The sequence below is a fragment of the Plecotus auritus genome, assembly GCF_963455305.1.
Source record: "Plecotus auritus genome assembly, chromosome: 2".
In the NCBI taxonomy this organism is placed as follows: Eukaryota; Metazoa; Chordata; class Mammalia; order Chiroptera; family Vespertilionidae; genus Plecotus; species Plecotus auritus.
Window position 1 is genome coordinate 18,648,767 of NC_137771.1, and position 13,987 is coordinate 18,662,753.

Here is a 13,987-nt window from a genome sequence, read left to right on the forward strand (position 1 = left end):
TACTGGTTTGGTGGTGATGAACTCCTTTAGCTTTTTCTTATCTGTGAAGCTCTTTATCTGACCTTCAGTTCTGAATGATAGCTTTGCTGGGTAGAGTAATCTTGGTTGTAGGTTCTTGCTATTCATCACTTTGAATATTTCTTGCCACTCCCATCTGGCCTGCATAGTTTCTGTTGAGAAATCAGCTGACAGTTGTATGGGTGCTCCCTTGTAGGTAACTAACTGTTTTTCTTGGACTGCTTTTAATATTCTCTCTTTGTCTTTTGCTCTTGGCATTTTAATTATGATGTGTCTTGGTGTGGTCCTCTTTGGATTCCTTTTGTTTGGGGTTCTCTGCGCTTCCTGGACTTGTAAGTCTATTTCACCAGGTGGGGGAAGTTTTCTGTCATTATTTCTTCAAGTGGGTTTTCAGTATCTTGCTCTCTCTCTTCTTCTGGCACTCCCATAATTCGGATGTTGGTACGCTTGAAGTTGTCCCAGAGGCTCTTTACACTATCTTCATATTTTTGGATTCTTTTTTCTTTTTGCTTTTCTGGTTGAGTGTTTTTTTGCTTCTTTGTATTTCAAATCTTTGACTTGATTCTTGCGATCCTCTAGTCTGCTGTTGGATCTCTGTATATTATTTTTTATTTCAGTTAGTGTATGCTTAATTTCTAGTTGGTCCTTTTTCATATCCTCGAGGGTCTCGCTAAATTTATCAGCCTTTTCTAGAAAATACTTGAAAAACCTTATAATCGTGGTTTTGAGCTCTATATCCAGTCATTTGCTTTCATCCATTTCTTTTATTTGTGACCTGTTTCTTTGTCTCCACATTTTGGCTGCTTCCCTGAGTTGATAGAGTGGCTTTGTATGGTAGGTGTCCTATAGGGCCCAGTGGCTCAGCCTCCCCAGTTACCTGAGGTGGACACTCTTGGTGCACCCCTTTGTGGGCTGTGTGCACAGTCTTGTTGTAGTTAAGCCTTGATTGTTGTTGGAATCACAGGGAGGAATTGACCTCCAGGCCAATTGGCTGTGAGGATCAGCTGTGACTACGCTGGGAGAACTTTTGTGCTGGAGACACGCTTATGAGAGAAGACTTGCAAAAGCCTCTGTGCTCAGCTTGAATGGGGTGGAGTCTCAGGGCGGAGCAGATAGTATCGGTTTCCCGTCAGCCCAGCCCTAATAGGCCCCTGTGTCTCAGTGTCCCATGATAATCGCAGCAAGCACCTCTGAGAGAAAGCCGCCTTCGAGTTTCGCTCGCTGCCAGACAGTCCAGTTTCTCCCCGAATGAGTCTGGGTCCCCAGAGTCTCGCCCGGAACTGGAGTTCAGCGCAGTCAGGAGCTTTTGTCTCCCTCACGCTTGAGAAAGCCAGCTGCGCACTCAGTTGCCAGTCCTCTCCCCGCGCATGCATCTCAGTACCTCTGCCTCCTGCAGCTCCTCTGAGTCTCAGTGTGCTTTTCTCTTTCCTTCTAGTTGTAGAATTTCCACTCAGTCAGCCTTCCTGTGGTTCTCTCTATATTTTGTAAATGTTATTGCTGATATGGTAACATCTTTTCTCTTTTGGCTATAGATATTATTTATGTCTTCAACTTCGACAAGACATAGTTGCAGGACGTCTGCCCTGTTCCTTTGCAACTTTAGCATTACTAGGTTCTTATACCATCCAGTCTGAGCTGGGCGATTATGACCCTGAACTCCATGGTGCGGATTATGTTAGTGATTTTAAACTGGCCCCAAATCAGACCAAGGAACTTGAAGAGAAAGTCATGGAACTGCATAAGTCATACAGGTAAATATGTCTCCAGGGTTTGTTCTGTGTTTGTTTTGGCAGTAAGTTTAAACCCTTTACCTGGTCTTAATTTGCTGTTTGCTTTAGTGTGAACTGGTGCCATAGAATGAGTCAGCATGAGCTCAATTCCCTCCCAATTTATTAAGTCATTTAAGTCCTCTGATCTCAGTTTTCTCATCAGAGTAATGGGTGTTGCATTGCAGGAGAAAATGAAATGAGCTAATATATGTAAAGTACTAAGCACAATGTCTCTGGCACATAGTAGGTGCTCAATAAATGGTAGCTATTAATATTACTAGAGGCCGGGTACACAAAATCCATGCACTCGGGGTGGGGGTAGGGGGGAGTGTCCCTCAGCCCAGCCTACGCCCTCTTGCAGTCTGGGAGACCTTGGGGGATGTCCAAGAGATAGCTTAGACCTGTTCCCCATGTGGGCCTAAGTCATCAGTTGGACATCCTTAGCGCTGTCATGGAGGTGGGAGGCGGGAGGCGGGAGAGGCTCCCACCACTGCTGCTAGCTCGCCAGCCGTGAGCCCGGCTCAGGGCTTCTGGCTGAGCGGTGCTTCCCCTGTGGGAGCGCACTGACCACCAGGGGGCAGCTCTTGTGTTGAGTGTCTGCCCTATGGTGATCAGTGCGTGTCATAGCGACAGGTTGTTCTGCTGTTTGGTCGATTTGCATATTAGCCTTTTATTATATAGGATTGCTATACCTTATTTTTTCAAATTTTAAACTTATACTATATTAAGTGTCCTGAGATTCTAGTGCAGGGTTTCTTTCTTTTTTTTTTTTTTTAAATAAATCTTTATTCAGATTATTACAATTATTTCTCCTTTTTCCCCCCATAGCTCCCCTCCCCCCATTTCCCACCCCACCTTCTGCCCTTACCTCCCCCCCACTGTCCTCATTAGTGCAGGGTTTCTTAACTTGGGGTCTATATACATAGATAGACTTCAGAGGGTCCATGAAACCCTGGAGGTATTTTTTAAAGTCTTTATTAAAGTTACTACTTTTTCTCATGGAAATAATTGGTAATGTTGGGAGGTAGCAAAATACATTGATCAAAAGCAGGATTTATGGTCATACTGAGCTGGATTACATTTTTGGCTCTGCTTGGTCCTGGCCTTGGGACTTTGGGTCATTCATTTAATTTCTCTGAGCCTCGGGTTTTTTATATGTCTGGTGGAGATTATTTACCTCAGAGGAAATAGGGTGGTTGATAGGATTAGGAAAGATAATGTGTGGAAAAACTTAATACAATGTCTTACATAGTAAAAATTTAATAAATGTTAGCTAATATTAAAGTGCCAATATAATTTGTGTTTCTTTCTACCATACATCCCATATTTGACTTGCTATAACTAAATTTTGCAAGCTGCTTTAGCATACTAAGGTGAATGTCTGATCTTGGCCTTGAGTTAGTACCCTGAGTTATGGTTGGCATGAGTAGGTTACAATGTTCCAGAAGGTCACACTGCTGAGAAATCCAGAATAGTCTTATAGGCTTTACATGGTACTAACAAGTATTCTGTCTAGACATTGAACAATCTTGTTTTCCTTGGATTGTTCCAATAGGATTGCATGCATTGAGATGCTTCGAGTAAGAGACCTTTAACTCAAGTTGCCCCAGTTCTGGCTGCCTTATTGCCCCTGTAGTGTACATCAGTCACAAGAACCATAAGGATTTTAAATCTACAACCTATATAGCAATAGCCTTGTAAGAATAACCCTATTCTCCTGGGGTCACCTATTTCCAAAGGAACACTAATATCTAGGACCCCCTAAATATACCATTTTCAACTTGTTAATGATTATAACTTAAGGATCTTACATTATCCTTAAATATATTTTTAATACTTTTATTTATTTCTGATTATGATTCTAGAAAATTTTATATGTATAAAATATATATATTCACACACATATATCCATGCAAAAGCAAATAATAGAAAGAAACAATCAGTTAATGTAATTTGATGTGTTAGAATGTCAGGATTGTAGGAGAATGTTCTTTTTGGTTTAAAAATAATTTTTATTGTTGATAGTATAATTTTGGGTAATCAGTAAAATAGTAAAAGAAAATACTTTACTGTTGCTGTTAGCCAAACAGCAGATGGTGTCAGATTATGATTGATGCCTTAAATCTATCTCTGATGATTTTTTTAAATCTCTGATGATTTTTTAATGGTTATTTGATCATAATAGAATCTCAGGTTATCCAATGCTTGATTCTCCTTTGTAGTATTGTTACGCAATCATCATAATAACTAGAGGCCCGATGCACGAAATTTGTGCAAGCGGCTCGGCCCTCTCAGCCCTGGCTGGCCCTCACAGCCTCGGCTGTCCCTTGCAGCCCCCGCTTCCTCCAGAAGGTCACCTGGACAGTCTCACTGCTGTTCGGTCTAATTAACATATTAGCTCTTTATTATATAGGATTATAAGCAGCTAATTATTGTGTATTATTATGTGCCAGATATTATGCTGAGCACTTTACATACAATATCACATTTAATCTTTATAACCACCTTTTGAGTTAGGCCAGCCTTGTGGTCTTCAAGACTTTTTTAAGGTTAAAATTATTTTTATAACAATACTAAGATGGTATTTGCCTTGTTCAATGTATTGAAATGGATGGAGCACAAATAAAGGCAATGACATCAAACTGTACTAGTTGTTATTATATTCTTTACAGACAGGCAATTTTATTTTACTTTTTAACTTGAAGTTAGAAATAAGACTGAAAGGGCCAGTTCACTTAGAAATTTTATTGATGAGGAAGTAAAAAGTATTAATTTTATTAAATCTTAAATACATTTCTATGTGATATTCTTTGTGGTTAAATAAAGCAGTTCTGCTATATACTGAGGTACAACAGTTGTCTTGAGGAAAGCATCTGCGTAATTGTTTTGAATTGTGAGCTGAATTAGCCACTTTTTTTTTTAAATCTTCACCTGAGGATATTTCTTCCATTGATCTTTAGAGAGTGCAAGAGAGGGAAGAGGGATGAAGAAAGGAAAGGAGGGAGGGAGGGGTAGGAAGAGAGAGAGAGAGAGATGCAAGAGACACATTGGTTGCCTCCTACATGCACCCCAACTGGGCCAGGATCAAACCTGCAACTGAGCTACATGTCCTTGACCGGGAATCAAATCCACAACCCTTTGGCCCAAGGGCTGACTTGCTAACCACTGACCAAACCGGACAGGGCTGGCCACCTTTTTTATGAACACAATTTTTACTTGAAAAAATGACTGTGACTCTAGCTGGGTTTGCTCAGTGGATAGAGAGTTGGCCTGCAGACTGAAAGGTCCCAGGCTCAATTCCAGTCAAGGATACATACACAGGTTGTGGGCTTGATCCCCAGTAGGGAGCGTGAAGGAGGCAGCCAATCAGTGATTCTCATCATTGATGTTTCTATCTCTCCCTCTTCCTTCTTCTCTGAAATCAATAAAAATATATTTTAAAAATGACTATGATTATTCAGACTTGGTTATTTGGAAGACCTTTTCTTAAAAGTGAAGAGAGCCAGTACATTTAGGATTAGTAAACAACTGACAGTATTTGTTGCTCATGATAAAATTCAAGCTTTCAAGTGAAAATTGGAATTTTGGAAAACTTGTATTTGTCAATGATCTTGACAATTTCCAAATACTTAAAGGCTTTTCTGAGGAAGTTGTAGTGATTTTAATAAATGTGATTTTTTTTTTAATATCATACACTGAAATGTGTCAACATTTGGAAAATGTGCATTATTACTCAGTGAACCAATGTTTTTCAGGTATGAAGTGCATGATGTAAATCATGCATGGGTAAAAAAGGTCCATTTAAAATGCAAGATAGATCAAAGTAACAGTATAAAAATTCATTGATATGTTTTCAGATTTTGTATTGCAACTAACCTTTAAGAAACTGCCATTGTTGGATTTTTGTATAGTATCAAAGAAGATTATTTAAAATTATAAATCCTTTTCTAACTATGTATCTTTGTGAGACACATATTATATCATATAACATGTCATATATTATAACAAAGTCAACTTATTACAACAAATTGAATGCAGAAGTAGATAAGAGAATCAAGACATTTTTAAAATTTGTAAATATGTAAAACAATGTCCTTTTTTACTATCTTTTTAGAAAATATTGTTATTTTTCACACAAAAAGTTATGTTAAAATATGAGTTTAGTGTTAAAGATTTAATAAATATTATAAATTTTTGTTAGTTTTAATTTTCAATATAGTAAATATTGATAGAAATAACCTACATAAAGCAGCAATTTTCAGCCTTTTCCATCTCATGGCACATAAACTAATTACTCAAATTCTGTGGCACAAAAAAAGTAGGTATAATTGTGATTCATTCACACTGGACCACTATAGTTGTGTTGGCTGTTGTGGTTTTTTTAATTTGATAATCTAAGGCCGTGGTCGGCAAATTCATTAGTCAACAGAGCCAAATATCAACAGTACAAATGATTGAAATTTCTTTTGAGAGCCAAATTTTTTAAACTTAAACTTCTTCTAACGCCACTTCTTCAAAATAGACTCGCCCAGGTCGTGGTATTTTGTGGAAGAGCCACACTCAAGGGGCCAAAGAGCCGCATGTGGCTCGCGAGCCGCAGTTTGCCGACCACTGATCTAAGGGAAAAGAGGTCAACTATTGCATGTTTTAAAAATTCTTTGCTTCTGATTTACAAGAGTTTTGATTCATTTAGATTGACAAATTAAAGAATTTCAAGTTATTTTAGTTAACAAAATATTTTAGGCTTAAACCTGGTTGAAAATCACTGACATAAAGGAAAGCTTTTTTTTTTTTTTTTTTTAATATATTTTATTGATATTTTACAGAGAGGAAGGGAGAGGGATAGAGAGCTAGAAACATCGATGAGAGAGAAACATCGATCAGCTGCCTCCTGCACACCCCCCACTGGGGATGTGCCCGCAACCACAGTACATGCCCTTGACCGGAATCGAACCTGGGACCCCTGAGTCCGCAGGCCGACGCTCTATCCACTGAGCCAAACCGGTTTCGGCTAAAGGAAAGCTTTTTGAAGTCCTCAATAATAGTTAAGAGAATGAAGGGATCCTGAGGTAAAGAAGTTTTTGAGAGCCACTGAGTTAGGTAGTAAGACAGAAGCATGGGCTCTGGAGTCAGGCTCTCTTACTTTGAATTCAGACACATTCCTTATTAGCTTTGTGATTCTTAGTAAGTTGCGTAAGTGCTCTAAGCTGCGGTATTCTGATCTCAAAAATATGGGTGATAATGTGAATTTTATTATTGTTAAACCATAAAGTTCATGTAAAGTGCTTAGTATAATGATTAGTATACAGTGAGAATTCATATGTTTGCTAGGATAATGATAATTCTTATCCCTATTTTATGTGATGAATATGAGTTTGGGTTTAGAGGACACCTCTTTGGAACTTAACAGAATTTAAACCCCAAAAGGTGAAATGATCTGAGGACCAATGGCTATGGTTCAGTTGATGTTCTGTTAGGTACACGGGTAGATTGAGCAATAGTGGATTTGCAGTCTGTCATCTTGGAATTTACTTTGTTCTTCTTAGAACAATTTGTAACCCTCACAAACAGAAAGCCAATTGGTTATATACAGAAGGTTTGTTTTTTGTTTTGTTAATCCTCACCCGAGGATATTTTTTCCATTGATTTTTTAGAGAATGAAAGAGAAGGGGAGAGATACAGAGAGAGAAACATCAATGTGAGAGGGCCAGGGATCGAGCCTGCCACCGAGGTACATGCCCTTGACTGGAATCGAACTGGGGACCCTTCAGTCTGCAGGTCAATGCTCTGTCCACTGAGCCAAACCATCGAGGGCCAAATGGGGATTTTAATTATGTCCAACAACATGACATTTTAAACAATCCAAAGAAACTTCTGCTTGGGCAGAGCATTTACTAGGCATGGAAAAGCACAAGCAAATACCACCCTGCTCCTCAGATAAGGCAGAGATAGCCACTTACATGGAACTCTCAGTGATGGCCCTGTGCCCAGACAGAGACTTTGAAGCTATAATTAACACTTTAAATTTACACGAACACATCACGCTTTAAAAATTAATTGCCCTCCATTTATGGATAGTAGGACTTGTCAGTTGCCCCCCTTAATTATTTGAAATCACAGTCCTTAATTAAGAGATATAAGAAACATTATTAAATGTCTGTCATATAAAACTGGAACTCACTGAATGGCTATATATCCTGACCCCACTTGCTCAAAATAAATACAGGGAAACTTTGTTCTAACTTTCCTTTATAATGAGCAAGAGTTAACCAGTGCCAAAGCTTCCTGGTTAGGCACTTCATAGGCTGCAGTACTTTCAAGAAGTAAATTATTAGGTGGTATTTAATAAATTCATGACAGTACTCTGAATGGTTTAGAGATACCTAATCTCTTCCCAGCTAATTTGTTATTACTTTCAAGAGTCTTGGAAAACCTGGGAAAAGCCATGATCTTTAAAATTTTAAGTTAAAAATACTTTGTTTGATATATGATATTACATTTAGAAAATGTTTTATTTACATGCACAGATGTCTGTGGATGGTGGGATTATAGGAGATTTTTTTCCTGTGTTCCTAATGATACTTTCCAAATTTTATACGATGAACATATATGATTTTTATAATCAGAAAAGGCTTCCTTAAACAATTTTGTTTTAAAACGAATAGGTGGGACAGAGCAAGATAGTCATACGTGCAGGAGGGCAGTCTGGCTGGCAATATTCAGGCCTAAGCAGGGTGGGGAGAGTCTTCATGGGGATGAGTGTGCAGCCTGGCATGAAAAGTCAGAGCTCAAATAGGATGAAGAGGTCCGTCATATGTTAGTTGGCAAAGCAGAATGAGAAAGGCATCCACATGGGGCTAAGGCCTGCATCGGGTGGAGGGCACCCGTATGGGTGGTACCTGATACAGGTGTTGAAGCCTGAGTAGGATGAAGAAGATGGCCATGGTTCTAGCCAGTCTGGCTCAGTGGATAGAGCGTCGGCCTGCAGACTAAATGATCCCAGGTTTGATTCTGGTCAAGGGCACATGCCTGGGTTGTGGTCTCCATCCCCAGTAGGGGGCGTGCAGGAGGCAGCCGATCAATGATTCTCTCATCTTCCAAAGGTTAAGATTATGAAACAAAGATTAAGGAACTGTTCCAGACTGAAGAAGACTAAGGAGACATGAACTAAATGAAACTTGTGATGCTAATCTGGATCCTTTGACTATACAGAACATTTTTGAAACTGGCTAACCTTGAATGAAGTCTGGGGGTTAGATGGCAGTATGTATTAATATTTCCTGCCCGGCCAGTGTGGCTCAGTGGTTGAGTGTCAACATATGAACCAGGAAGTCACAGTTCCATTCCTGGTCAAGGCACATGCCCAGGTTGCAGGCTCAATCCCTAGTAGGGGGTGTGCTGGAGGCAGCCGATCGATGATTCTCCGTCATTGATGTTTCTATCTCTCTCTCTTCCTCTCCCTTCCTCTCTGAAATCAATAAGAATATATTTTAGAAAATATTTCCTAGTTTTGACAACTATATTGAGGTTATGTAGGAGAATGTCCTTGTTTGTAGGAATTACATACTAAAATATTTGGAAGTGATGGGTCATCAGGTTGACAATTTACTCTCAAGGTTCAGGAAAATATTACTTGTAATTATAGGTAACTTTTAAAAATTTATTTTTCAATTACAGTTTACATTCAGCATTACCTTGTATTAGTTTTCATATTATAGGTAACTTTCAAGTTTAAGTGTGTTTCAGAATTTTTTAATTATATTATTTTAAACTAACAGGCAAGTTATATCTTTATTTCTATTTATTTTATTTTTTAAAATATATTTTTATTGATTTCAGAGAGGAGGGAAGAGGGAGAGATAGAAACATCAATGATGAGAGGGAATCATTGATTGGCTGCCTCCTGCAAGCCCCTCCTCCCCCCCCCCCCCCCCCACCTAGGCATGTGCCCTTGACAGGAGTCGAACCTGTATCCCTTCAGTCTGCAGGCTGACACTCTATCCACTGAGCCAGACCGCTAGGGTGGAAAGTTATATCTTTAAATTTAAAGATCTCTTCTTACTACCTGCCCATAATACAATTTTAAAGCATGCTTACTCAGAAAAGCATTTGACCACATAGTTTGAAATTTAAATCTGTACTCAAATTGATTGACCCCATTATTGTCCCTTAGAGTTGGAGGAGTGAGTATAGGGAAGATTTCATCATAATTGTTTTAAAATTTGTCTTCAAATTCAAGTGGTCAAAATTATTTCTCTTTTATGAGCTGCATAAGATATATCACTGTTGCAATAAAAAAAATAAATATTTATATTTTACAAAGCAGTTTCACAACCATTACCTAATTTTGTCCTACCAGTCACATTCATTCAGCAAAGAAAAAAGTAATTATTATATTGATTTTGATTTTATAGTTCAGATATTGAAGAAGACAGCAGGTCACTACTTTTTCAGTGTAGGAGCCAGCATTCCAGTTCAAGCAATATAACTTGAGTCCTACTAAATCCTGCTGCCTTAAACAAGGAGTCATAACTTGCCCATGACTATGTGATCCCTCAGGGCCTTTTTTATTTCATCAGCAAAATGAAAGTGTTGGACTCTGCAATGTTCAAGCTCCATTCCAGCTTCAAAATCCTAAAATTCACCCAGCCGGGTGTGGTTCAGCGATTGAGCGATTGAGCACTGACCCAGGAACCAAGAGGTCACTGGTTCGATTCTGGCCAGGGCATAAGCCCTGGTTGCATGCAGGAGGCAGCCAATTGAGATTCTCTCTCATTATTAATGTTTCTATCTCTTTCTCCCTCTCCCTTTCTCTCTGAAATCAATAAAAATATATACACTGAGTGGTCAGATTATTATGATCTCTGAACGCATAATAATCTGGCCACTCAGTGTATATTTAAAAAATCCTAAAATTCAATAATCTGGCCACTCAGTGTATATTTTAAAAATCCTAAAATTCAAGCCACAGATAATAGTAACTACAAAAACCATGAAATGATTCTTATATCTATAAAAGTTTATAACTTATGTGGGGTGGAAAAACTATAAAACTTTCCTATGTTTTTAATGACTTCACTATACAGATTTATAAATGTCTTAATTTTCTTTTCTCCAATTTCAGATCTATTAATAAATAGAATTCAGGTGTGACAGTGTAGGGCTTGTGAAAAGCAGTTTATTCAGGGAGGCTGTGACATGAACAATTCTGCTCCTCTCTCCTGAGATTTTTTTTTTTTTTTTTTTTTTTGGTTGTTGTTCCAAGGAACCCTTTGTTCTTTTTAATGAGGGTAAAGACAGATGGGTTTGAAAGAGACTTTTCCTCCTGTTAAATGAATAGGCCACTGCTGCTTTGTATAGCTGGAGGCAGTCTTATGGGAAACAGGCATTTCCATGTTTTTCTTTGGGGTTGTGGATGCATTGTTGTTGCTGTGAAGTTATATTTGATTGGTCTGAATTGTGCAGCACTAGGAGTGATATCTTCCTCTTCAACATAACTGCTCGTGAGATCTTTTTGGGGAAAAAAAGAAAGTTAAAAAGGAGAAGGAAAGACCATCACAGTGAGTGTTTAGGCATTGAGACTGATTGTTTTCAAACAAATCAAATTCATTATATGCCTAGTAATGAAGACATCTTAATAACAGAGAAAGCAGCTCCATTATCTACATGCTTCTATTAACCAATTTATTTTGTTTAGATCAGTGGGCAGGAACACCATCTGTTAGAATTTTTTTTTTCATCAAGCCTGTCCTCATTAAGAGTCTCCAGTTAAGTAACTTCAGCTGCCCTTCTGTTTAATTTTCATAGTAACTCCATTCAGGGGTATGGAGAGAAAAAAGCAGCTAAGAAGATATTGTAAATTGTACCATGCCCTCAGAGGATTTAATTTAGTCACCCCTTTAGCAAGAAAAATTAGTGGGAGGAGTTTATGTGTGTAGGGAAAAAGGCTGAGGAGAGGAAGGGGCAGAACTGATGGTGGATGAGGCTGCTTTAAGGAAATTGTTTAGTAGGATTTTTTTTTACTTTTTTTTTCCTGATAGCTTTTTGGTGGACTTTCTGTTGTTCTAAGATCTCTTATTTTAAGAGTCATTTTCCATAATATTCTTCTTTCAGAACTATGGCCTATACATACATATTGGTATATATGTTTATATGTTTATATAAAATACAATTATACAAATGTTACTGCAAATGTTGACACTGTGACACTGAAAGAGTTTTAAATTTGTATTCTTTCAAAGGTCCATGACTCCAGCTCAAGCTGACCTGGAATTTCTTGAGAATGCCAAAAAGTTGTCTATGTATGGTGTTGACCTTCATAAAGCAAAGGTAATAACTTTGGCCTTTATTAACATGCATGTATCAGACCTGTGCCATATAATACTTCTCACCAACCTTTATCTGGGGTTATTATTATAAAACATTGTAAAGAGAGAAGAATTCTTGTTAGACTTTTAAGTCTATGAATTGAATCAATCAAGTGTATCAAGTATTAAAATGAATTGCCCCTTTGTAATTCCACCATTAGAATTCAAGTTTCGCATCCAAGCTATCAAAATAATATCTAGAGCAAAAGAAATTGTTTTCCTAAAATACCGATATATTTGAAAATGTTGCGTGGCATCCGCGTATGTTTCACAGCCAATGTCACATATGTCTGAATTGGAGTGTTTACTAACTATGCAGATTCCTAAACTCCTCCCAGATTTACTGAATTATTTTGGAGGAAAGGCTAAATTTCTAGATTTAATAAGCATCCCAAATGATTCTCATCTATGTTTGAATCTGAGAACCATTGGCCTAAGGTAGTGGTTCTCAAAGTGTGATCTCTGAACCAGCATTTAGCATTATTGAGGAACTTGTTAGAAATGCACACTCCAGGCCCCATCCCAGAATTACTGAATAAGAAACTTGGTGGGTAGAACCCAGCAATCTGTTTAATCAATCTGTCCAGGTGATTCTAGTGCACATGGCATGAACAAAAGTGGCTCATTTGAGAACCACTGGGTTATGATATTGGAAAGTTGAGCTTTAATCCTAGTTCTGTTTAATACAGCCTAATAGAATGAATACTTAAGGGCAGATGCTTGACTTCTCTCATCTTCAGCTACTGAAATGGCTGGGAGGTTGAGGAGTTTGTGAGGGAAAGGGCTCAAGGGATGATCAGAGTTTCATAGAGGAACTTAACTAGGATGCATGAAGAGGGGACTTAAAACGATGTCCAATGAGAAATAATTAAAGGAATAGGGATACTTAGCCCACAGAAGAGAAAGTTGGAAAGACATAATATCCTGTCTTCATGCATTTAAAGGATTGGTATGTGAGATATAGATTTTACTATGGCTCTAAGATATAAAACTAGAGCCAGTAAAGTAAACTACAGGGAAATTCTGTTCAGCATAGTTTGACAAATTGTCTAACAGTCAAAGCTATTCAAAGAAGGGATGGGCTACCTTATAAGATAGTGAGCTCTCTATTATAGTCAGAGGTATCCCATGGTAGGCAGTATAGTTACTTGGGTGATTGGACTAAAGTGACCTTTCAAGCTTCTCCCAATGTGAATATCTGATATCTGAAGTCTCTTCCTTAATTTACATTAATTCTATTACAATTTCATTGCATGTTAGTGGTTTTTCTAAAGATGTTGTTCCAGATTGTTTTGGGCTGGGCACTATAACTTTGAATCTATGTAATCTGTGAATCTGTAAAGTAGATGGTAGGAAGATGAGTATATTAGAATAGCTATATTTCCAGAACTGAAATTGTTTGGTTTTGCTCTTAATTCCTGCTGGAGGCTGGCTGTTGATTCAGTAATTATCTGGAATGAATAGAGGAGTCAGATAACATGTTCCTTTCCCAAATGTTGTGAAGCAAATTGTTTCTTCAGAACATATAATTGAGAGATATTGTTATACCTACAGGCTTTAAGAACTTAAGAGGACATCTTCTGGGAAATTCTCAGTTACATAGTTATTGAATTGGAGCTCTATATAATTTCTGCTTCTCGATTGTGCTTACACGTACACATGTAGGCACTAATATGTTTTTCTATCCCCATTTGAGGAAAAGAATTAGTCAAGAAACCTTTAACTCTAGGTTTTGATTACCTATCTAAATAAGTAATCATCTGTAGAAATTAACTTAGGTGAAATTTAATTTCCTTGAGTTGCAGACATACATTGAGTGGCCAGATTATTATG

General features: G+C 38.0%; 1 protein-coding gene across 23 annotated transcripts in view; it reads left to right on the forward strand.

Moving 5' to 3' along the window:
• The window catches only part of EPB41 (erythrocyte membrane protein band 4.1), a 158,405-nt gene that overhangs the window by 78,870 nt on the left and 65,548 nt on the right, over positions 1 to 13,987 (forward strand). For all 23 annotated transcript variants that reach the window (XM_080658239.1, XM_080658241.1, XM_080658242.1 and 20 more), the window contains exons 7-8: positions 1,551 to 1,769; positions 12,029 to 12,116. In XM_080658239.1, coding sequence (XP_080514365.1) covers positions 1,551 to 1,769; positions 12,029 to 12,116 — 307 coding nt within the window. The remainder of the gene's footprint in view (positions 1 to 1,550; positions 1,770 to 12,028; positions 12,117 to 13,987) is intronic.